Source organism: Vombatus ursinus, unplaced genomic scaffold (genome assembly GCF_900497805.2).
Source record: "Vombatus ursinus unplaced genomic scaffold, bare-nosed wombat genome assembly UNPS02014830.1, whole genome shotgun sequence".
Classification (NCBI taxonomy): Eukaryota; Metazoa; Chordata; class Mammalia; order Diprotodontia; family Vombatidae; genus Vombatus; species Vombatus ursinus.
This window is the reverse complement of record NW_020954608.1, coordinates 52,659,087-52,685,655: the sequence shown is the minus strand read 5'-3', so window position 1 is coordinate 52,685,655 and position 26,569 is coordinate 52,659,087. Positions and strand designations below refer to the sequence as shown.

General features: G+C 38.5%; 1 protein-coding gene across 1 annotated transcript in view; it reads left to right on the top strand.

Annotated features, from left to right (window-relative positions):
• Positions 1-26,569, top strand: part of ANO2 (anoctamin 2) — a 491,778-nt gene that overhangs the window by 139,176 nt on the left and 326,033 nt on the right. Inside the window, exons 7-8 of the mRNA XM_027838585.1 lie at positions 13,180-13,235; positions 19,202-19,243. Of these exons, the coding sequence (XP_027694386.1) occupies positions 13,180-13,235; positions 19,202-19,243 (98 nt within the window). The remainder of the gene's footprint in view (positions 1-13,179; positions 13,236-19,201; positions 19,244-26,569) is intronic.

The window sequence follows — 26,569 nt, the reverse complement described above, 5'->3', positions numbered from 1 at the left end:
GGGTAAGTGAAACCAAGGTAAAGTGATTTAGAAATTTTAGGAGAGAGAGCCATTTTTACCTTAGGGGCAGGGTGAGTGGGAGTCAGGGAAGGTTACATGGAGGAGGTGACATCAGATTTAGACCAAGGAGCAAGGAAAGGACTCGACCCAATAATGAAGTAAAGGTTCTAGACTTTATAACCTGGGTGACATTAGGCAAGGTATTTGATCTCTCTGTGCATCAGTTTCTTCATCTATAAAACAGCAACAATAATGATCATTTTTTTCTACCTCAGTACCATTATGAACAAAGTACTTTGTCAAGCTCAAAGTAATACATAAACTGTGAACTATTACTCTTATTCGATGGAGACAGGGCAGAGGGAATCCATTCTGGGTCTGCGGGATGGTATATGCAAATGGACTGAGATGGGAGCCCATGGGAATCACGAAAATAAATAATGTTGAGTAGGTCAAGAAAAGGCTAAATGAGTAGGTTGGCTCCAGATTATAGAGAACCTGGAATTCTAGTTCCCACAAAGTCCCAGAGGAGTACCTGGGTAACAGCAAATGCTGGGGTTCTTTGCTGTTAAGGTTTCTTTTGAAGAATTCCATACTACTCAATTAATGTAAATGGAATGATATTCCCTTGATTTGAATTAGAATTTTTGAAATGCTTTACCATTGGAGAACTTTGTGCACCAGTTGAAGTCCTTGACTTTTGATTTTATCATGTCTGGGCTTATTCACATCACACTTTTCCTGGAAATATAATCCAGAAAATGTTTCCTCATAATTAAAGTTTTCTCAGCCTCAAGCATTGTGGGAAATGTTTTCATAGGGTCAGTTATGAATCTATTATGAAAGAATGGAGGAAGGGCTTCAAGATTAAAATAAAGGGGAAAAAAGAATTGGAAGAGATCTAATGGTGTAGCTAAGAAAGAGAAGAAGGCAGTGCTGAACATTTGGAATAGATTGGGAAACAGTTGGGAAGCTCTTGAGATTTGGAAGCAGCTTCTGGCACACCAAGAAATGATGGTGTAAGTCTACAGGATGCATCAAAAGAGAGAGATCATCTAGTAAGGATGAATAGAAGAAGAGATGAATAGTCATGTTTAATGAATTTTTCCTAGTTAACTAATTGTAGACATGACCCTAATTACGGAGTCCTTCTGTATTGCTGAGGCATAGATCTGTGATGTGATAGGAAATCTTCCAAAACCTTCCAGTTAAATTATGAATACTATTGCCAGCTTCTGGTGGTTCCTGTGTCAAGAAATGGTACCACAAGAAGGGGGCTAGAAAAAAAAACACATTGCTAGAAAAAATGGAATATTGGACAAGAAAGTGGAGACTTTAGTGGTTTAAAAAAACATTTGTAATGGTTACACATTGAAATTAGGTTGTTCAGAAGAGATATGCAGATTTGTTAAGAAAGTATCTGAGAATAGGATAGGGATTTTTGGACAATGACTTAAAATGTAGGAATATTGGCTAGTGTCAGAGTTCATCTAACAAGGACTAGAAAAATATATTTACCTAGAGCCTTGAAAATCTGATCAAAAGGTCCTGAAACTGAGAGGGAGAAAATTGCCTTATGTGTATCGACCAAGCTAGGTACCAAAGAGCAGAGCAGCTACAATATAGAAAGAATAGCAGTATTTATGCTCAGTAATTTAAAGGAAACAAAATTCAATCAAGAAGCTAGTAATAAAATCCATAGCTTTTATGTAAAAGCCTAGAAAATTTGAGTAATCAGCATAGCCATGTTTCTAATGGAAGTATGGAAATTTGAACTTATAGATACTACATAGACTTTGTGGAATGGGACTCATGATGAGAATAAGGCACAAAACTAATAGAAGGAGGGTGGTTGACAATCACTGTATATTGTGAATGTATGCTGTGAAATTCAAATTCCCTTCCTGAGAGCATGGAGGTTGAGAGGGGAAGTATAGAGGGGAAGAATATCAGTGGAGAGAGAAACAGAAGCAGTATTGCCATTGTAATATACTGAAAGTACACTACAAATCCCCTGGACAGAAGAGGAAAATAGGCAAAAATACTTTTATAGATGCAAGGGGTTCATTGAAGCCACATAGAGGAGCTCTCCTCACTGTTAAAATGACAGCAATTGGAAAATTTTTGGATTGCTTTAGTGATCATTTCATCCTTCAAAAAGTAGAGGAAGCAAATAAGGGAGCGTCTGTTTTTGTATTTGATTCCTACCAATTAGGAGCGCTTGGTTGGTGAAGTGGTTGACGTGATGGGTTTCTTGGAGGTGAAGTGATCACTTCGTGTTAGATTTCAGGATAAATAATGAAAGGAAAGTTGAACAAAGTTCGATATGCACATTGGAATTTGAAAGAGCTGATTTCAAAAAGTTTAGGAAAAGGTAGGAGCCTGTGACCTAAACTTCTACATGAAAAGGAAGTCTGAGAAGGGGAAAGGGGACTTTTATGAACAAAATCTTGAAGGTGCAAAAGGAAGTATTTCCAGTGAAGAGGGAAGGTGATGCTGTATAAAGAAGCCAAAGCAGATATACAAGGAATGAACAAACTAACTTAGATTTTTAAAGTACATGTATGGTTGATAAGAAAATGATGGGAAAAACTCAAACCTTTTATTAGCAAAAAAACCGTGAGAAGCCATCAGTAATTACAAATCAATATACCTACTGTCTCATGTTTGTAATTATAAACATGATCTATACAAACATTGATATTATCCTTGCTGAACATATCAGAAAGGAGTGGGTAGACTTTTTACAAATAATTTTGAGAGCAGACCGCATCTTTATAGGCGCATGATGAAAGATACAGAGAATAAAAGATGTGTTTTTTGCATGTTAATTTAAAAAATACATTAACTTAGATAGAAATTTTGAGGATTAAAGGATATTTCTCAACAACAACAAAAAATTCACCTATAAAGATCATGCAAGTTTAACTTTTGTGTTCCCTGGACGTCTGATACAACAGACTTACATACACTCTTGCACCTCTTACTAACTTGTTTTGCCTCCTATTTCTTCCCAGTTTTCCACAAGTAATACCAGAATTTTGCTTGTGTTTTTCCCCAAAAGAAGACTCTTATCTCTACTGTGCATACTTAGGCTAATAAGACACTGACTATATGATAGACTTTATTTGACCATATAGAAAATGTAGAATGATATCATAGATACCTTGAGACTTGAAAACTCTCCTCTCCTTTCATAATGATTTTAAGTAGTGTTTCCCTGTAGTAGATTGTGCCTTCACTCAGAAACTACATAGCCTATGTGACTCACAGAAAAGGTTTCTCTATGGTGCATGTGAAGAATGATCACCCTTCTCCTTTGGGATTAAATAGGTTGTGGTCAAGGACTTCTTTCCAGGTATGAATGAGATTGGGTGACTCTATCTCCTCTCCCACCTTCTCTTGTTGAGTTTCAGAATCCCTTTCCTTCTATCTCTCATCAATACTACATCTTTGGACCCTTAAGTGTTTCTGAGTCTCCTTGTGGACCCTAGGCATATATCTAAGCCTTGTAGATGTACAGGACTCTCCAAGTCTGATGTAGATTGGATTTTCTCATTGTGTCTGATTGCTTTCCTATGTTCCTCTATGTTAGGTTTCTGCTTCCTTTTAAAAGTAAGTCTGAGAGCCTCCTTCTGTTTGCCTCAGTTACCTTATCTGTAAAATAGGGATAATAACAGCACTTACCTCACAGGGTTATTGTGAGAATCAAATGAGATAATATTTGTAAAGAGCTTAGCACAGTGCCTGGCACATAGGAATAATATGAGTTATGCTGAGTTGTATAACACCCAAGTATTGGGTGATCTCTACTGTAAACAATAAGAATCCAGTACTAAGGAGAATTCTACCTTGACTAGAGGGTTATATCTTATTCAGGAGAAAGCCATGGGTAAGGGGCTTAAATGAATTATTTTGGTACAAACTCAGGCACAATATATAGGTAAGCTTTTTTTTCCTGTTAGATCCTTCATGAACATCCTTCATAAAAATGGCAAATGCCTTTGGCAAGCAAGTTTCTCTGTTCTATGCAACATTTGACACTCATAATCAGACAGTCATTGAACAGAATTATCTCTGTGCTTGTATTAATAACGGAATTCTATGGAGCACAGGATACTGTGAGTCATGGACTGAATAGTTTCTGAGGGAATGTGAGATCTAGGAGAGGGAGGAGGGGTTGCTCAGGGTCCTCTAGAAAGGGCAGGAGAATTATGATGGTTGAGGGACTTTTATATAAGCCCATTCTGTGTTTTCGGTGGAGCTAAATAAACTATAGCAACCAGTCAGAGTCCTTTTAAAGTCATCCACATTCACTATGACTTTGAGGAGTAGCTTTTATATGGTCATATTTGTGATGCCTCAAGTGATAGGAAGAGCCTGTAGCCTTGAAAAGTCTAGAATTAGTGTGGAAAGGACTACTATGAAAACATTTTGATTCAAAAGTGCTTAATGACAGCCTGATTTCTCTTAAGCATGAATTTTTTTTCCAGGCTGATTAACATCTCAAGATCAATACATTAAATTGGACTGCACAGGGCTACAGGGGAAATTTTACAAGATCTCAAATATACAGCCCCCCCCCTTTTTTTAGTGAGGGAAACTCTTTAGGGAAGGGACAAATATCCATTTCTTTGTTTTCGTTGCCATTGAGGTCCTGTGGCCAGAAAGATCATGGAGGCCCCCACTTTGACCATATCTAAGGGGAGGGGGAGTAAAACGTCTTCTCCTTCCTACATATGGAAGCTATTGTTACCTTGAGTGGACAGAAAATTGCTGATTGATGGATTCCTTTTTTCATGGACGTTTTGGTGTCAGAGCACTTAAACAAATAGAAGCTTTGGATAGCCCCTCCCTCTCCACTCAGGAGATGATGTCTTAATTATTTCGACCGAAGCCAGACCAAGTTGTATGTTGTAAACATCTGGTTTATCATTTAGCCAGCTGAACTGGTTTACATTTTGTTAGAAAAAAAGGCTCGGGATTAAAGGCATTTAAGTAATTAAGCACACGTCAAGACAATTTGGTGATGGGTAAATATAGTTTCTGCTAAATGCACAGTGTAGCAGATCTGGTTTAGATTTTTGTTGGATTGGAGAAAGGGGATGAAAGCAGAATGCTTGGTGAGCTGGGACCTATTCTGGGGAGAATCAAAACCAAATGGATTTTCAGGGGCTGAGACAGCATCATCCTCTAAATACCTGTGTGGTAGATAAAAGTTTCCTTTGAGTTTGGCCCAGAAGGAAGGGGGTTGTTAGACCCTGTCACCCAACAGGCACTTATCAGTTTTGTGAGATTCTCTTTGGGAATCAAGCCATAAACTTTAGCTACTTGGTTTTTCTTCATCCTTAGCAAGATAGAGGTGCCCATGAGACTACCTATGAAATGTTGGATTTTTCAAGCTTTTGTTCAAGGTTCTAGTGTCATAAAACTGTCAAAGTCACTCACAACCCATGACCTTGTCACTCAGAGTACCTCTATCTCTAGCCTTTTTGCTCAAAACAGATTAGTTGGAGCTTAGAAATACCCAACTCAGAAAAGCTCTAGAAGTCAAAATCTGGTTAGCAGCCTTTCATCACTTCTTTCCCTGCTCTGTGGATATGGGACACTAGGACCAGGATCTGTAAGTGGTCTTTAGCAAACTGGATCTCAACAAACAGCTGGGGGTGTCACCTACACTTGTCCTACCACTCATGTTCTTTCACATCTTCTTTTCCATGCCCACTCACTGTGTCCTCTGCTTTGCCTAGTCTTTCTAAGATCCTCAGATTTCACACTTTCCCACTTGGTCCCATATGTATCCAGTGGGTCCTTCTCATGCCAAACTCACTCTGAAGAGCTACCTCCCACAAACAGCCCAAATGCCAACCTTTGGTCCACGCTCCTGTCTTTCCACACTTAGGATGGTTTCCATCCCATCCTAAAGGCTAACACCAGCTCTCAGACTATTTCCTGACACTAGGGGATGCAATCACTCCTCAGTTGTTATCCCCTTTCCTTAATTGCCCTGACAAGATCCTCAACCTCTGACATCTAGTCCTCAGCTCTCTGATAGCCCAGATCCTATCTGTTGGTCCTGACACAAATAGTATTAGGCAAGAAAACAGGCAGAAAGTCTATCAGAAGCTAGTTTTCATTATATTTCATAGCCTTTGTCCTCTAGAAACTCTCAGAGTGGAAAAAGTGGTGGGCCTTGGTCTACATCCTAGATTCACCATTCTTAGTTATGTGATCATGGACAAGTTACTTTACTAAGCTTCAATTTACTTGTCTGTAAAATGGAGATGATGATATATTATAGATGAATAAATTTACTATAATATGCATATGTGTATATACACATATATGTTATATGAAAGATGTCTTGGGCACTGAGAAATTAAGTAATTTGCCCATGGTCATGTGACCAAATATGTGCCAGAGGTAGACCACCAAAGCCAGGACAACTAGGTGGTACAGTGGATAAAAGCATCAGGTCTGGAGTCAGGAAGATCTGAATTCAAATCTGGCATCAGACACTTACTAGCTGTGTGACCCTGGGCAAGTCATTTTACTTCTGTTTGCCTAAGTTTCTTTATCTGTAAAATAGAGATAATAACAGCACTCAACTCAAGGGATTATTGCAAGGATCAAATGAGATAATATTTGTAAAGAGCTTAGCACAGTGCCTGGCATATAGTCGGTGCTATATAAATGTTATCTAAAAAGGGCCAGTCTTCCATTCACAACATCTTCACTGATTACATTAAGGACTATCTTTCTTTTTCTTATTTGTGTCCCTAGCACTTAGCATGCTGCCTAGCACATAGTAGGCATTTAATGAATGTTTATTGAACTTGATTATTGAGATCACAAGTGTGGTTATATATATGTGTATATATATATAAGTACATATATAGATGTGTATATATTATATATATAAACCATGAAAATACATATGAAAAGTTAGATCTGTGGGATTCCCCCCCCAAGATTCTTTTGTACATGCATATATATGTATATTATATATATGTATACTATATATATATATATGCACACATATGGGTAAATCACTTTACTCCAGTTCAATAATAATAATAATAATTAAGACTTTTATTTAGCATTTATTTAGGACTTCAAGGGTTGCATTACACTTTACAAATATTGTATTATTTTATTCTTGCAAAATGTCTGGGAGGTAGATGCTATTATTATTCCCACTTAATAGAGGAGGAAACTGAGGCTAAGAGTGACTTGCTTTGGTTCACATAGCTAGTAAGTGTCTGAGGTTGGACTTGAACTCAGATCTTCCTGACTTTCAGTCCAGTGCTCTATCCCCTGTGCGACCCAGCTACTTCCTAGATTCCCAGGCAGCTGTTTTTAATATTAAGTTGCCCATTAACGTTGGTAGGAATTCCCCATTCGAATATGTTATATAAGCTGAGGCTATGGGGCCTAGGTCAGGCAATCCAGTATGCTTAAACTATCTTCCTCCCACTCCTCACCCCAGGGGAGCCCTGTGGTGAGGGTCTGGCATCCCCTGGGTTAGTTGCAGGGAGGATAAAACTTAGATCTGATCCTGAAGAAGAAAGCTTAGTATGGCCAGATGGATTATACATGATGGAATCAATTAGCCCATATTTTAAAAGGGAGGAAAAAATGATTTTCAAAGGAAGACCTCCTCTCAAAACATTTGGTTTTTTTTTCCTTCTTTTAAACTTATTTCCTACTCTCTTAAGGGTAGGACCTTGAATTTTGAGTTTGGGTTACAAACCAAGAGACTGAGGAAAGTTGTTAGACTATTTGCCACCCACATTGCTCAGAAGCCACTGATAAAATGACCCTCTGAAATGTCATTGGGGTAGATCTTGGGGATTTGGGTCTTTGACATAACTTGATGAACTAGTCATCAGGATCATATTGATCCATAAGGCAAGGAGCTGGATTCTTAGAGTCCTTATTATGGATGAAAAGGGTAGGTAAGAACACCCAATAAATATTTACTGAGTACCTTCTATGTGCTTCTATATAGCAGAGGCTAGGTCCTTATAAAGCATGCAAAATAAAGGAAGAGTGCACTCAGGAAGTTCATGAGTACTCAAGACTGAGTATTAACACCTATAAAAATTCATAAGGAGTGCAAAGAAGCAAATAATTGAGAGTCAAATTGTGTGGCACAATGCTAAATATGACATGTAGCTCAAAAGCCTTCAGGGTCCCCTAGCTAGAAACATTTGACTGCAGGGCAAGGTATAAGAATGGGGGTAGGGGCAGCTAGGTGGTGCAGTAGATAGAGCTCTACCCTTGGAGTCAGGAGGACCTGAGTTCAAATCCAACCTTAGACACTTGACATTTACTAGCTGTGGGGCCCTGGGTAAGTCACTTAATCCGGATTGCCTAAGCAAAAAACAAAAACAGAAATAAACAAACAAAAAAGAATGGGGGTGGCAGGGAGAGTACAGGGAAGTAGATCACTTTGTGACAGATCCTTTTTAGCTTCCGAAAGAAGCTGAGAGCAGTATGTCATAATGGCTAGAGAGCCACCCTTGGAATCACGAAGAACTGGATTAATGTCCTGCTTCTGACTTTGAGTAAGTCACATAAACTTCTGAGTGTCATAGACAACCTTCTAAGATTGTAAAATCATAGAACAGGTCCTGATATGATTAGGAGAGGAGAGGAGAAGAAAGGAGAGATGGATAAGAGAAACTGAATTGGAAGACACAAGACTTAATTGCCAGTCTGGACCCAGATATAGCACCATAGTGTTCAGGACACAGTGGGAACATGAGGAAGGCCAAGTGGCCCAACCACCTGCTCTGTCTCTTTCCTGCTGTTTTGAGATGCCCCCAAATGGATTTTCTGGTTATTTTCTGGCTCCAGTTGCCATGGCAACCGTTTGTGGTGGGGAGGGATGATGGGGGTAGAGGTAGGGGAGCTGATAGCCTGTGATGTTTCAGCTTTTATCCATGTCGACAGCCCTTCAGAAACTTTGAACTTCCCTTCCTGCCCTCCTTGGCTAGCACTTAGGACTCTTCCCCTTGATTATTGTAGGGTGGCTTCACATTGCTGTAGTTACCATTCTTGAACTGATTAATGAGGCTCACAGTGAAATTACAGTCTTGAGAGTAACACAAATCTGCAGTTCATTGAGTAACCCAAGCATTCCTCTATTCTTTCCTCCCCTAAATAAAACTCCTCCAATTTTCTCACTGTTTTATGTTGATGATATACAAGAAACTTAAAATCCGAAAAGGAGTCCTAACCCCTTGGTGATATCTCTGCTCAAAATCCACCCAAGCTTTCAACTCATGGGGATAATTGCCTCTTCTTAGCCTACTGCTCCATATAGCCTTGTATGAATTAGTTATCCTTCTTCCTGAACTTTATTGGTGATATTCTTGCAATGGGGTCATCTCCTATAGCAACATTTTCTTCTTGTGCTCAAGCCTTGTATCCTAGAACTAGCTGAAAAAGAGAGCATGGTTCCTAAATTCTAAGAAGAGGATTGAGAAATTGAATGTGACTCCAGTGGATCTGAATTTGTGTATAGAAACTGAAGGACAGGGATGGTGGATAGGGGATGAATTTAACAGAGCTGATATAGTCTAGACTGGTTATCCACCTGTGTACCTTAGAGAGAGCTATGGGTGATCAGGTTTCTTAGCCTGTGGTCATAAGGCAATTTTTCCTTCTCCTTTCTTAGTCACCCATAATACTCACCTATTGTTCACCTCCAGGGTCTGCTAATCTTCTCTGCATTGGTTTGAGGACAAAGGATATATATGGATAGTGAGAAAGCAAAAATATAACTTTTTTTTAGTAAAATATATTTTTTAAAATCAGGAAAATGCTGCCTTCTCATCTTCCTCCTTCCCCTTCCCTCTACCTTTGAAAACTAAGGAAAAATAAAACCTTTCTTATAAACACATATAACACATTTCTACATTGGCTATGTCCAAAAAAATAGGTATCCCTTATTCTGTGCTCTGAGTCCTTCACTTCTCTAACGGGAGACGGCATCATGTTTTATCATTAGTCTTCTGAATTATAGTTGTTCATTCCACTGCTCAGAGTCCCTAATTCTTTCCAAATTGTTTGACTTTACCATATTGCATCTTTGTATACATTGTTCTCCCGGTTCTGTTCACTTTACTCTGTATCAGTTTGTATGTTTTTCCAGGTTTCTTTGAATACATCCCTTTAATCATTTATTATAGCACAATAGAATTCAATCACAGCCATTCCTCAATTATGGGCATCCCTTCAGATTACCATACTTTGCCACCTCAAAAGAAACTATATTTTTGATCATCTAAGGTTTGTTTTGCTAGGCCAAACCATCCCTTTAATCCCCACTTCTCTGTTTTCCTTCCTATTTCTCTGTTGAATGAAATGTATTTCTGTACCCAATTCTGTGGGTGTAGGTACCTCTTTATGTGCATGCATGCATATGTGTATATATGCATTCTTCCCTCCTTTGACCAATTCAGACATTACTGAGGTTCAAGTGTCAGCTGCTCCCCCATACCCTTTCCTTCTAATTTGTATAGATATCTATTTGTATACCCTGATTATTTGAAATAATTTTCCTCAACCTTCTTTTTCCTTTCCTTTCCTACTATATTTCTTTTCCTCGCCCTTTCCATTCTTCTTTTAAATTTATCAAGATGTAACAGAACCACTTGTCTAATTAGGCTCCCTCTTTGAAGCCTGATGATGATAAAGTTCATAGGGGGTACATGTGTCACCTCCCCAGACTAGAATATAAGCAGTTTTCTCTTGTTCATTCCTTTATCCTTGTTTATGTTTATCTTTATATGTTTCATTTAACTCTTGTGTTTGAACTTCAAAGTTCATGGCTCTGCTATTTTCATGAGGAATGTCTGAATGTTCTCCATTTCATTAAAAAAAATCCATTTCCCCCCATGTAGGATTATACTCAGTTTTTCTAGCTAAGTAATTCTTGGCTATAAGCTCATATCCTTTGCCTTCTGGAATATAATTTTCCAAGCTCTCTGCTCTTTTATAATGGTGGCTGCTAAATCATGAGTGATCCTGACTGTGACTCCTCCATAACTAAATTCCTTCTTTCTGGTTCCTTGTAGTATTTTTCCTTTGACCTGTTGTCTCTGAATTTTAACTATATTGTTCCTGGAAGTTTGTTTGCTTCCTGCAGAAGGTGACTGGTGGTGGATTCCTTCTATTTCAATTTTGCTGTCTGGTTCTGAGAGATCTGGGTAGTTTTCTTTTAAGATTTTTTTTTTGAAATATGATGTCTAGGCTCTTGTTTTGATCAAGATGTTCCAGTAGTCTTATTTTTTCTCTTTGGTTAATTTTGACTTTGAGTTAATATTTCTTGTTGTCTCATGAAATCATTGACTTCTGTTTGGTACATTCTAATTTTTAGGGAACTTGTTGCTTGTGCCAAGCTATAAATTCCCCTTCCAACTCTTTCTTCCATAGCTCTCTTTTCTTTTCCAAGTTTTTCCTCTAGCAGTCTCATTTTATTGAGAGAAAACCTTTTAAACTCCCGCTTCATTTTCTTCCTAGGTATTCTAGCTAAATTTGGCCCAAGCTGTTTTTTTTCCTTTGAGGCTTTTCTTATAGATAATTCTCTTTTGTGTTTAAGCATCCCTGTTAGCATAATGACTTTTTGTAATGAGATTATTTTTAAAAAAAATTTTCTCATTCTTCCAGACCACTTCCCAGCTTTGGACTTGGTGTTAGGGCCTGGCTCTATACAGTTCTGTAGGGAAGGTCTACTCTGGTCCTTTTGTTGCTTTATTGAGGTAATGAGTGTAATGTTGTTCCAGGATCTCAGGGACAGCTCAGGCTCAGGACCTCTATTCTTTCAGCACTCTCAAGGTGGTTTGATCCATGGGCAAGTGTGATTGCTGCTCTCTTGGTCTGAGCTGTCTAAGTTCCTGACTTAGGTTTGGTTCTGAGCAGCAGCATATTGCTGCTGGACTCAGCCATTATTAGCTACTGGGAAACTCTGTTAGTTCAGGAATTACAGAGTTGCCGGCTCCCCTTTGGTATGGGATTGCTGCCCTGGTTATTTCTCTGAAGGCTTCAGACTAGGCTGGAAGCTAGAACTGCCACCCTGCTCTGCTCCTGGGATCTGTGTCACACCACTGTGGAGGGGAAGGTGAGTGCAGTTCCTCTCTTCCATATGTCCTGAATCTGTGATCAGGAACTGGGCTACTCCAGGCAACAAGGCTGCCAGTTTGCACCTGTTCTAGTCATGGTACTCTGGTATGTGTCCACGGGTGCCTGACGTGGTCCTAGAACCATATCCTACTCAGGTTCATAGCCTTTCCCTGGTGCTAGTGTCCTCTACACCCCACATAGTGTGACACACACCAGGCCCCATCCTGTGTCCTTTCTGTCTGTCTCCCTATGTAGTCTTGGGCTGGAAAAATGATTCACCATGATTTTTTTAAAAATTCCCTATAACAATTCAGTCTGATGTGTTTTCTAGATCTGTTTGGATAACTTTTTTTGTAGGGGTGAGGGGAAGGGAGTTCATCATTGCACTGATTCCTGCTTCTCCACCATCTTGGTTCCACTCAGGGTATACCATGAACAATTTTTTATGCTTTATTTCCTTCCCCTTCTCCCCCTTTCCAAATTTCCCCCTTTCTTCCTTCTCCTCTATTTCTCCTTTTTTTTTCTACTGCCTCCCTTTTCTTTCTCTTTCTCCTTTTCTTTCCTTTTGTAAATGCCTATCTCTGTGTCATGCTATTCTGGGTACTATACAAAAGAAGTGGCACCAATTTGGTCCTTGACCCTTGGAAACTTATGATCTAAAACAACATAGACACTGTTGGAAAGGAAGAATATTCATATAGTTCAATAGACATTGAATGAGTCTATGAACCAGGGTAATGGCTCCAGCACTTTAAGTGAATCCTCTATGGAAGATTTAGGAAAAGACAAGGATGATTAAGTATCTTGGGAATGATCAGAGGCAGGAAGCTAACACATACCTTCTTTTTGTTTTAACACATACCTTCTTGACTCCAACACTAGCACTCTAACCTCAATGTTACACTGTTTTAACCATCTTTATTAACAATATAAATATGCATGGATTATAATGTGATATATACAAATTATTTCAATATTACTTAGGTCATACTAGTCAGAATCTACCCTTAAAGGTATTGACCATCTTTATCTTTCCTTCTTTTACAGGTATTCATTCATTAATAGCACACAATATCTATGAGGCTGCCTACCCACTTCATGATGTAGGTATCCTGTTATCACTATCATTTGAAAAACAATGTAAGGCAATTAAAAAAAACAATAGGTACCACCTTACATGGAAATATGAAAAGTCATGGCTCTGATATTATCAGGAATATATGACACATATACAATAACTCTATAATAATATCTGAAAAGTCAATTCAGTAAGTTTTTAGTCAGTTTGTATGTTATCTTAATTGTTGTTACTCTAAATGTGAAATCCTTGTCCAATCACTAGTCCAATGGAGGAACTGAATCCTGCCATATTTGGCATTCTCAGTTAAAATAAAGCCAGAATACAAAAAATAAGTGATAGCAAATGAAAACATGACTCATTGGAATGACAAATCAAGAAATTAGTGGAATTGGTATTACGGGGCATCCAGAGGCAGCAAGAAACATTGTTTCATGGAACACTTGGTCATCTTGTCATTGATGACTTAAAAAAAAAAAACCCAACATGAAAATGGCAATGGTATATGCACTAGCATCTTTTGCAAAAGATGAGAAAGCAGAGAGGTTCTTGGTTCAAGAATTTCAGTACAAAGCAATGCATACTTTAATAGTCAGGGACTTCAATGCAAAGGTAGGCATGGAGGCTGATGATGAGGGTTATGAAAGAAAATTAGGATTTAGGATTTAGAAATGAATGAGGCTAAAATCTCTGCAAGCAGTCTCATAATTATATATTTTGCATAATTTCTTCAAGAAGATTGTCAGGAGGGTCTGGATAAGGTGAGTATCAAATACACTTATAGAAAAGGAAATTGCTTATATTCTAATAGATTAATTACTAATGTGGGAGTTGTTTCTGAATCCACTGTTTATGTAGAATTAGGCATGTGAGGACAAACATAAAAATCAATACCAAATTGGAAGAAAGGACAAAAGTGAGAAGATAATGGCATACAGTTTAGGTAAATTCTAACCCATTTAAATAGCATAGTAAGACCAAAAAAAGGGGAGGGGGAATAGTTAAAAGAACAGATATTTACATTCACTGTTGGTATTTCCCAAGGAATTTTAACCAATGTAAATGAATCACCAGAATGAAGAATTCAAAAAGAATTTTAAAAAACCTGCCTCATTTGGCAGTACTCTCTCTCTTTCTATGCCAAGCAGAGGAATATGGGGGCCAAGGGCAGCACGAATTAAGAATATGAACTCAATTTAAAAAAGCTTATGAAGAAAGATGGTAGAAGATTATGAGCCATATACTTCACATAGCAATGAAAACCAGTTGGAGGGGAAACCATTTTTATAAAGAGGTTGATGAGAGGCACGATTAAGCCAGTTTATCCTAAAGGCAAGGAGGCAAAGGAACAAGACCAAAAAAATGGAAAAGATCTGTGAAAATTTTCATAATAAATCCTGTTCTCCATGAATTTCATTGGGGTGACCACATTTAGAATCTTAATATCACAGTCCTCAATGTGCTACATGAGGATGTAGAAATGGCACTAAAGAAACAAAAATGCTGAGAGCAGCTGGACTAATCTAAGTATGCATAGAGGAGGTCTGTGTTGGAAGCAACATATTTGTGGGTTCGTTAAAAGACCGATTCTCTTGATCTCTGAAAGAAGGTAGGATACCAAATGCTTAGGGAAAAATATAGACCTTTTTGTTTACTGAAAAAAGGTCATCAAGTTAAAAAAAAACTAAATACTGATTCATATGCCTTTTTTTATTTCTAGAAAATCTTTATGAAAATGATCTATACACTGATTGAGGTCATACTTGATGGAAGTTTGGGATGAAAACAGGCAGGCTTTCATGAATGACATTCCATACCAGAGTCACACAATTGACTGAAAGGTGTGAAAAAATATAAGATCTCACTATGCTTACTGATGACTATTTAAAAAAATCTAAACCCCGAATTAAATTACTAAATAAATTTCTACTAAATCAGAACAAAATGTCACCTAAAAGCTCTCCTCCAATAAGCTATTTCATACACATCTGTCAAAATTATGCAATATTCCTGGAGAGATGTAACAACATAAATAATTGTGTTTGATCTTCAGAGCATTAACATCAAGGAAGGCATAAAAGCAGGAAGACATATGCTCGTCAAAGATGTTTGCCACTGACATGGAAGCTATCTAGCACAGAGTCCAAATAGAAAAGGAATTTCCCATAGATGGTGAGGTCCTTCAGAGGTTATTGTCTGCAGATGACATTGTGTTAATGCCATCAAGCCCCCAAATGCTGCAGAGATTCCTCAATGAGAGGCATACTCAAAGAGTTCTATATGACTATTCCCAAAGGGGGAAAAACAAACAAGTGGATAAAAAATACTTATTGTTTGAATACGATATGTAGTTGAATGAGCTGCCTGTAAAAATTTGGTCCATAAGTACATACATCTTGGACAGGTAGTGCAGATGAACGGTGGACTTGTCCCAAAATTAAAGATTTTGGGTTAGATTGCTTCTGGGAAACTAGGTCATGCTTTTAATGACCCAACCTTTCTTTCTGAAACCAAGGTCAATCTTTTTAACAATGATACTCTTTTGGTGGCAACAAGTCACGGAAAATATACTCCCCAAGGAATTAAAATTGAGGGCCACTCAGAGTTCAGTGGAGAGATAGTGTGAATAGACTGCAACATATTACTAACCAAGCAGGGTAAGTGGTACGAGGGATATCATCAAGGATATATGTAACTGATAAAGGAGGCAGGTTGATCATGTAACGAGAGCGAGAGGGTAACTGATAGTCTGGATGCTCCTTTGGTGTCCATGTAATGTCAAGACATCTAGAAAAAAGTGGTCAGTAAATTGGGTGAACCTCCTAATCCTTTATGGAGAATTTATGGGAGGATATGGGCAAGAGCACACAGGATTAAAAAAAAAAAGGTGTGGGTGGGTTGAGATCTACATCATTGGAGGGAGTACCTATATAAATCATATTGCAGATTTTTGGAATTAGAAGTAATGAGAGAGATTCCTTCTACTTTGTCAGGTCTGTGAGTGGAGAGATAGGACTTCTACCATTGCTAGTTAGGGCAGGGGTAGTAGGGATCAGGGAAGGCATCATGGAAGAAGTTGTATTTGAGTTGGACCTTCAAGGATGGGCTAACTTTGAGAAAAGAGAGAGCAGAGTACATTACAGCCATATGGAAAGGAGTGAATAAAGGCAGAGACATGAAAAATCAAGTTATGTTTGGGAAATAGTGATGGGAACAGAATTTGAATTTTATTTAGTAGACAATAAGGAGCTACTAAAGACTTTTGAACCATAGGAAAATTTATCTGATAGGGGTGTGATGGGTGCTTTGGGAAATGGAAACATTAGAAATAGGAAGATTCATTAGAAGATTGTTGCATTACCCCAGGTGATTGGTAATGAGGATTTGTGTTAGGATAGCAGTGGGACAGATGTAGGAGATAATTGCAGAGTTAGAATCAATAATATTTGCTAACCTGTTTGACATAAAAGTTGAAAGCTGAGAAGAACAGAGAATATAGTAAAGCTTATGGGAGACTGTACGAATGGTAGTTACATTGACACAAAGGAGCAGAAAATAGAACAGATTCTGGTGGGGAAGATAATAAACTTATTTTGAGGCATGTTCAGGTTAAAGTATGGACAGCAATCTGTGACTCAAAGGATAGATCAGGTCTGGAGATACAGATTTGTGAGTCATCTGTGAGAGGAGATCTTTGAGCCCATGGGAGAGAATGAGATTTCCAAGTGATAGGAGGTAGGGAAAGAGAAAAAGGAAAGCCCTACTTAAGGAGTTGGAAAGAGAATGAAGAGCTCAGTGAAGGAGATATTAAAGTAGTCATTATTGAGGTAGGAGAACTAGTAGAATATGGTAAATGAGGAGGTAAGAGAGAAAAGAATATCCAGGATGAAGGGGTGATTCCTATTGTCAAACATTTCAGCAAGGGTAAAGGAGATGAGGAATTTTAAAAAAAAACCACTTTTGGTAGGTAATTAGTGTGCTGGAATCAAAATATTGTATTAAGGACACAATGGGTGCTAGAGAAGTGGAAGCATCCGGTAAAGCAGCTTCCTAAAAAAATTTGTCAGTAAAGCCCAGTCAGGGCTGGGATAGTAGCTAATGGGGCAGAGGAGTCAAAAGAAGGGGCTTTCAGGGGGCTGTTGTTGGAGAGAATTGAGTATGTTTTATAGATAGAGGGGAAGGAGCCAGTTGGGGAGATGAAGAGAGATTGAAGATGTATGAAAGAGAAGGGATAATTACTGGAGCAAGGTTCTGGAAGAGGTATGAAGGTTCAGATTAAAGGAATTTACAGGGAGAGGGAGTAGGGATACCTATTTTTTTGAGATAAGAAAGAGAGGAGGAGAGACTGGGTGAAGATGCTTAGAAATTTTTAGTTGTGGAGGGAATTTGAGGAAGCCTCCATCTAATGTTCTCAGTCTTCTCAGTGAAATAGGAGGCTAAATGTTAGGGGTGGGAGTACATTTGTAGCCTCAAGAAAGGAAAAGATTTAGCCCAATCACATCAAGGAATGAGACAAAGAGGCAAAGATGAAAGCAGTGAGTTGATCACTCATTGGGAGTGGATGAAACCAGCTTGATTTCATTATTTTTTTTTCCATTTTATTTCATTATATTTTTCTGGTGACACTCAACAGTCTGGGATAATGAGTGGAAAAACTGGATGATGGTTCAAAAAAAGCATGGATAATTGAAATCCATGGATAATTCTCTAACACTTCTTTTGCCATTACCAATATGTGATTTCATCAGTGTAGGGATCTTTCAATGAGGAAACCTCCTTTATTCAGATCACCAACTGTTCTGCAAGTTAGTCTTAGAAACTTGCCTGGTTTACTAAGAGGTTAAATATCCTGCCCAGGGTTATACAGTCAGTATGTGTCACAGGTAGGACTTGAGCCCACTTCTTCCTCACTGTGGGGTTAGCTTCTTCAATCCCTTATGCCAAGTTGCCCCCCCACCCCATGTATGGACTTTTGCCATCAGTTTCTAACACCATTGAAGACATATATCCATTGAATTTAATTAAGCCTCTTCCTCACCCTTTCACAATAAGGGTCAAAATAGACTGGCCTCATGAGTTTTTCCTTTCTTTGTCTTTTACTTTGTGGAGGGATGAAAGATAACTAAATGTCATTTGGGTGGTGGAAGGAAGGAGACAATAATGATCATGGAGGAGGAGGAGGAAAAGAAAAGAAATCCAAAGCTTGGATAATCCACAGATGGCCTCATTTACCCTGGATTAATTAAGAGGGGACTGTACCTGATATTTGGGTTGATGCTATAGAAATTTCTCATCTATGAATTCCTTTTCCCTTACAACTTTGAAAGTTCTTTTCATAACCATGGATTTGATGCATGGACATAGTAGGGTAACTCATGTAAGTCAATTAAAGAAATTTATGGCAAGTGCTATTATTGACCATGGGCTTTTTCTGAAACAGACATGGTGGATGCATTCTATATGTGGAAGATGTCAGTTAATAATTACTGCAAAAAATGTCTACTATACTAGTAAGAAAATCAAGTGATGACTTAAAAAAAATAAATCAGATCAAGTATATAGAGAAGTATGGGAATATTTACATAAAGCAAACAGACCAAAGAAAACATCATAGATAATGTCTATAACAATGTAATTGGAAAGAACAACAACAAAAATTGATATTGAGGTATGAGAATGCATGTCTTATTTGTTGCAGTTGGGAACTGTGGGTGTGAAACATTATGTAGTCTAGGTTAGTTTTGTTGAACTTCGTTACTTTTTTCTTTGTTATAAACAAAGACACTCTCAACTGGGGAAGGGAGAATATGATGGGAAATTAAGGTGGGATAAAAACAAAAAACATCAACAATTTAAAAATAAATAATATTTATGATAAAGCCAGTACTTGGACCAGAAGGGTAATGGTTTAGAATTTTAAAAGCCCTTGGGACATCAGCTCTTCTTTGTTCTTCCCTTTGATTCATCGATTGCCCCTGCCTTTGCTTTTAGGGTGAATATGAAGGTCCTGAGGATGACATGAATGACAGAAAGGTAAGCCTGCTATATAGACAAGGCTATATAGATTTAGGATAGTGTACTGTGTACCCATGATAACAATGAGGGAATGGAGAACTGGGAGGAGATAAAGAGTTGAGACATTCACTCTTAGTGCTGGAAACTCCCTCTATGAAAACATATCAATAGCTGCTTTGTAACTTACAGTCTTTAACGAGTTTCCTGGGGCACACTGACATGTTGTCCTGACTGAACTCTCATTCACTCATTTATTTATTTATTGGTCTGTCTGTCTATCTATCTATCTATCTATCTATCTATCTATCTATCTATCTATCTATCTATCATCTATCTATCTATCTATCTATCCATGCTTCCTGACTATCTGATTGACAGCAAAACAGACTCATACACCAGTATTCACTGTTTTACCTAGTCTTCACCCCCTTGCTTGGTCTTTCCAGAAAAGAAAATAATGTATTAACATAAATACTGGAAAGAAGGACCCCGGGCTTCCATTTCTAGTTCTTCCACATTCTTTGTACATGACTAGTAACTTTATCTAGGTTGTGAGCTCCTTGAAGGCAGGGATTCTATATTCTGTAAAATGCCTTGTTCAGAGCATTGACTATAGTAAGTGGTCAATAAGTATCCGTTGTTTGATTGTCAAAAAATCAGGGCTTTCAAGTTAGAAGGGACCTTTGGGGCCACTGAATCTGACTCCTTCACTTTATATGTGTGGAAACTGAGACACAAAGTTATGTGACATTCAAGATCACACAACTAGTACCTATATGATCAGTATTTGAATGCAGGCTGTCCTAAGTCCTTAATTGCCTTGATATAGGAACCATTAAAACAATTCTCTAGGCTTCTCCCTCTGTGCACTGGAGCTCTCCTATATCACAGGCCCCTCAGAGGAGAACAGCTATATATTTCCCCAGGTATGATTTCTTATGTGTGTAAGTCTTTGAGAAGAAAGGAGTGACAGTTAGACACCATTTAAAATTTGCTGTTTGAAGATGGAGGGTAAGAATGCTCTCTTCAGGATGGGTGTCTGTGGCTCTGATAATTCGCCACACCCTTCAAGTTCCTTATGCTTTTAAAAAATTGTTCTTCTCATCTGAATGTGCAGGGATATATGGTGTAGGCAATATCTATAAATGAGGAACCTGGTAGAGAGAGGGAAAAGCTTGCTAAAGGTCATCTGGCCACTTTTATAGTGGGGATATCTTGTTGAATATTTGGACTAGGTGATAGTAGAGGTCTCTTCTGATTCTTGAATTCAGTGATTCTGGGAACCAAGTATTAGGAGGAAAGGGGGGCCCTTTAAAAAGATAGCTTTAACTCATGATGAAATATGCTACCCTTCTGCCTGACAAGTGATGGACTCACACTGAGTGTTGAGACACACACATGCACACACGTATATGTGTGTTTATACATATATGTATACACATATGTGTTTATATGTACACAAATACATGTATATACAATATATGTTTGTGTGTGTGTATATATGTCCATGTATATCTCTCTTTCTCTCTCTCTCTCTCTCACAGTAGCCAATGGGGGAATTTGTTTTGCTTGGCTACATGTGTTTGTTTTCCTCTCTTTTTCAATGGGGAGGAGGAGAAGGTAGATTTTTGTTAATCGAAAAATATAACATTTGATAATTAGGACGATACCATCACTTTCAGGTACAAAACCCTCCAAAAGGAACCTAAAGTGCACAGGGCAGGACTCCTGGTGGTCTATAGAGAGTCCCTCCTTTACACCTTCTAAGGCTGTGGAAGAAGCTGCTATAGCTTGCCACCTTTGGATTGGCCCATCTTGCAGCAGCTCAACAGTAGCTTCTTAAAGACATCTTCCTACTTAATTTTGTGGGGACCTCCCAACATAACCAATAGGAGAGGGGGAGGGTGAATTGGCTAATGGGTGGGCTAGAGTGGGAAGGAGGAAGAGGTGGGGCCAAGACTTCCCCACCCCCCACCCAACTCTGTTGTCTGGAAAAGCATTCATCCCCCAAGTTGCCTTTTGAATAGGTTTCTTTTTATCCTGCCTATTAGGCCTTGTTATGAAGTGTTAAGTATTAAAAACATAAAAGGTCTTTTCCAGAAATACTGCTGAGATTGCTTACACATGTCCCCTCACTGCCTGCCCAGGGAATCTGCTGTAGTATTTCCTTGTCTTAACCTCATCTGTTTTCTATCTGATGCTAATAGCCTCGGTGTTTAATTTCCTGAAAAGTCCCGGATCAGATTTAAAGGGAAAGAGGGAAACATTTCCATACTCCTTTCCCTATCCCATCTCACCTCTCTCATACCAACTATTTTCTGTCTTCTCACTCTTTACGTTTATTTTCTTCCCCTTTAAATGATGGTTAGACCTCTCTTGCTTTATTTATTTAGGTCTTCCCTGCTGAATATTAGTGACCTGAGCCTATCTGAGGTTCTGTTTCTCACATTTGTTGGTGAAAAATTATTTAGCTGCTCAGAAGTCAAATTCAGTCAAGCTTTAGTTATCGGACCTAGGAGAGGAGAGGCAGGGCATGAATAATCCAAAACAACAGACGATATCTAAATTACTTATATTTGACTTTGGAAATGATGATTTTGAAAACTGGTAAGTCTACTTTCCTAAAGAGGGTTTACTTAAAATAATATTTAAGATACCATAAACCATCTGGTGATGATGGGAGGAGCCTTGGGCCAAAGATAGGTGGCTGGGGAAGCCAGAAGAGGATTGAGAATTCCAAATGCATTATCTACAAAGGTTATAAAGGGTTTACTGAGGAGAGAAAGGGGTCTGTTCCTGCTGGTGCTAAAAGCTGCTTAGTGTGCTTAGCACACACACACACACACACACACACACACACACACATACATATATATATATACTACATGCAGGCCCACAAGTCCCCATAATGTCTGAAACAAAGCCCCTTTATCCTGGCCTGGGTGGATACTTTTTTGGAGTCTGCTTCTCCAAAGGGAAAAAGAGGCAAGTTTAAGATCAGCCCCATCATCTTTCTAGGAACAATGTTCTGTTCCCAGTAGTATTTCTTGGGAAGTGTGTGTTTAGCTAGGTAGAGGATGAGTTTGTTAGTATAGGATTAGAGCACTTAGTGGAGGTAGCGTTTAGGGTCCCAATCCTGAAATTACTGAAACCTCTCCCTTTTCTCATTTCTTTTAAAGCACCAATTCCTTTATAGCACCTGTGCCTTCCTTCGATGGCCAGCCGCCATGCTTTGAATGTATTTCCTTCCTCCTTTCTGGCTGTTAAAATCTTTCTTATCCATTAGCCAATAGACTGGCTTTCATTAAGAGCTTATAATGTGTAATGTGTTGGGCACTGTATTAGGACCTGGAGATACCAAGACAAAAATTGAAACTGTCCCTGTCATCAAAGAGCTCACAGTCTATTGGGAAAAATAGTGTGTGTGTGTATGTGTGTGTGTGTGTACACCCTCTGCAGCATGCCCATTTTCCACACAGTTGCCAAAAGGGATTTCCTGAAGTTCAGGGCTGACCACATAACTTTCTTACTTGATACACTCAATTGAATCAAATATAACGTCTTCTGTTTGATGCTTTAAACTCTTCACAGTCTGGCCCCTTCTTACCTTTCCAGCCCTGTTGTCCATAATTTACTCTCCATAAATACTCCTTCTTGATGTTTCACAAAGGAAAAAAAAAATTCCATTTTCTGTCTCCATGCTTTTGGATAGGCTATACCCCAAGTCTAGAATGCAGTCGTTTCTCCTCTCTGTCTCTTGGGCTCACCACTTTCTACAGGAAGCCTTTTCTATTTTCACCAGATGCTAGTGCCTTCCTTCCACAACGTTACCTTGCTTTGTATGTGTTCTATACATGTACACATAAGCATTTTTATCTCTACTGTTAAAATGTAAACCACTTAAGCACAGAGTGTTTCAGTCCTGTCTTTGTAGACTCAATTATGAGGATGTTGTCTGGCATATAGTTGAGAATGCATAAATGCTTGTTGATTAGTTGACCTATATAAAATTAAACAAGGTAATTGTAAGGGTAAGCAGAAGCAGCTAGGGGCATTAACAGTGGCCTCACATAGCTGTTGGTGCTTGAGCTGAGTTTTGAAGAAAGTATTTAGATGAAGATCAAAAGAGGAAGAAAGAAGCAGTATTGACATCAGAGCATACTACAGAGCCTGAGACAGAAAAAAGAAATAACTAAGTTCAGAAAACAAATCAGGAGCCTAATATGAAGTCATCTTCTGGGATTCTCTCTCTCTCTCTCTTTCTCTCTCTCTCTCTCTCTCTCTCTCCCTGAATAATCAATAATTTTGAAGCTCACTGACTAACCTTGATTTTAAAGAAGACTGGTATCTGAAAGATTATTCCATATTTCTCCTTCCCTTCTCAGCTAAATTCCTTGAGAAAGCTGCATTCACTTGCAGTCTCTCCTTTCCCTCCTTTCATTCACTTCTAAACTTTTGAAATCTGGCTTCTGATCTCATCATTCTATCAAAACTGCTCTCTCCAAATTTAATAAAAATCTCTTCAATGCCTTTTTCAATCTTCATTCTTCCTGACCTTTCTGCAACCTTTGACACTGTTGATTCCACTCTCATCTTGGATATTCTTTCTTCTCTGCTCTCTCCTGGATCTTCTACATGTCTGCCAAATCTTTATCTCCTTTGCTGGATCAGGTTTCACCTACTAACTCCTTTTCTTCTCTCTCTATGCTGTGTCACTTGGTGATCTCATCAGCTTCCATGAATGCAATGATCTCTTTGCAGATGATTCCCAGCTTTCTCTTCTGAGCTATGGTCTCACATCACCAACTACCTTTAGACTTCTTGAACTGGATGTCCTATAGGCATCTCAAAACTCAATATGTCTGAAACAGAATGTATTCTCTTTCCCCCTAAAGCCTTCCCCTTTCCTCACTTTCCCATTACCATCAAAGCCACCACCATCTTCCCGTAACCTCAGTGTCATCCTTGACTTCCTCAGTCATTCACCCTATATAATAAATCTATTGTCAAGTCTTGTGTAACATCTCTCAAATGTGTTTCCTCCTTCTTCTGATTCTGCCACCACCTGCCATCTCCCATCGAGACTATTGCAATAGCTTTTCTTGGTCTTACACCTCCAGTCTTTCCCCACTTCAATCCATCCTTCTCTCAACTGCCAGTGATTTTCCTAAATCTCAGATCTGACCATGCCACTGCCCTACTCAATAAAGCACCAGTAGCATCCTGTTACTTCTAGAACCAAATGGAAAGTGTCCTGTGTGGCAGGTAATGCCTTTTACAACTTGACTCTTTCCTACCTTTGCAGCCTTCTTTACCCCTCACTCCCCTCCACATACTCTGCTATACAGCTATACAGGCCTGTTTGCTGCTCCTAGAACAGGGTACTACGTCTCCCAAATCTGTCTTTTCATTGGCTGAACCATGTCTAGAATATTCTCCCTCCTATTTTCCCTGTCCTCCTTCAATTCAAATTCCATCTTTTGTGGGATTGTTTTCCATCTGTCTCTGGCATCCTTACTGTTTGTGCTGTCTCTTTGAGATTATCTCCCATTCACAATGTGTATCTTTTGTATAGAAATAATTATCTGTATGTCATCTCCCCCATTAGAACAAGAGCTCCATGTTCTAAAAGAACACTACTTTTGCTTTTGTATCTCCAGCACTTAGCACAGTGCTTGATATATATTAAAAATTTTTAAATTTTTAAAAAAATGTTTAAAAATGCATGTTAAATGACTGACAGATTTAGGAGATTGAAGCAATAATAGGTATTTTAGGTATTTAGGATGAATATGGTAGTATGGCATAACTCTATAAGGATTGTGTTAGGATTTGTTGAAGCTGATTAGGACTTCTAAGGACACTATTACTTTTATTGTGTGAAAAAGGATAAAAAACAAAGATTGACTGCTACTCTAGAGGATTGCATAATGGTAACTAAAGAAATAAAAAAGATAGAACTATCCCTCTTTTCCTTTGCTTCTATTATCTCTGGCAAGGGGAATAATCTTTGGCAAGAACTGAAGAAAAATGATTGATTGGCAATTGACACCAAAGATACCTAGTGAGTTTGTAAAAAAAAAACAAAAAAAAAAAACAAGAGCACCTTGCTACTCTTAATGAGTTTAAGTCACCAGGTCCAGAAAAACCTATAACCAAGTCTACTGAAAGTCTACTGAAAACGGTGAATATGATTATTTGGTCACTATCAATGATCTTTGAAAGACTATGGAGTTTGGGAGTGATGTCTCAGGACTGGAGACGACAAATGTCTCAGTTTTCAAAGAAGGAACGAGAGTGCAGTCCACAAACTGTAGGTTACTGAGTTAGACTTCATTTTTTGGCAACAATTCCAGACTGTATTATTAGAGAGATGGACATCTAGCAAAGGAAGTGGTCAGATAATAGTGGGGCAGCATGAGCAATTCTTGCCAGACTAACCTCATTTCATTCTTTAGCAAAGTTATTAGATTGGTTAGTCAGGGAGATGTTATAGATACAGTTTACCTGAATTCAGGATAGCATTTGAAAAAATCTCTTATGTTATCCTTGTGAAAAACAAGCAGGAATGAGGGCTCGATAATGACAGAATTAAATGGATTCAGTCATTGACAATTCACTGTAAACTGGGAAGCGGATCTTCAATAGAGTCAACTAGGGATTTGTTCTTGGACCTGTGCTGTTTAATATTTATTAGTTAAAAATTTCATGTCTGATTCTTGGGTTTGAACAAATCACTTTTATGAATTAAAGGTGGGCAATGTGTGGCATGATAGCAATTTATCTGAAAAATATGCGTTGTAGTGGATTAAAAGTTTGATATGACTGAAAAACATGATATAACAGGGACCCCCCCACCCAAACTACTTTGATTCTAGCCTGCTTTGAAAGGCACTGACTAGGGATATAATTGTCCTACTCTACTCTTCCCTGGTCAGACCCCAATTGCAGTATTGTATTCTGTCCTGGACACTACATTTTAGCAAAGCTTGGTAATCTGAGGAGCATCAGAGAAGGATGACAAAGATGGTTAAGAGTGCTGAGAATAAGAGAGATAAGAGTTGTTTGAAGAGTTGCATATGTTTAGCCTGGAGGAAAAAAGACTTGGGGGAGATAATGGTTACATGGATAGCTATCATGTGGAAGGGGGATTAGGCTTGTTCTACTTAGAACCCCAAAAGGGTTTCTACCCTTTCTAAAGAGTCAGAGCTTGGCTTGATGTAAGGAAAAACTTCCTAACAACTAGAGCAATTCAGAAGTTGAATGAGCCACCCCTAGAGGCAGTGGGTTCTTCTTCACCTTGAGTATTGGAACAATGGCTGCTTGAACCCTTCATTATGTTAT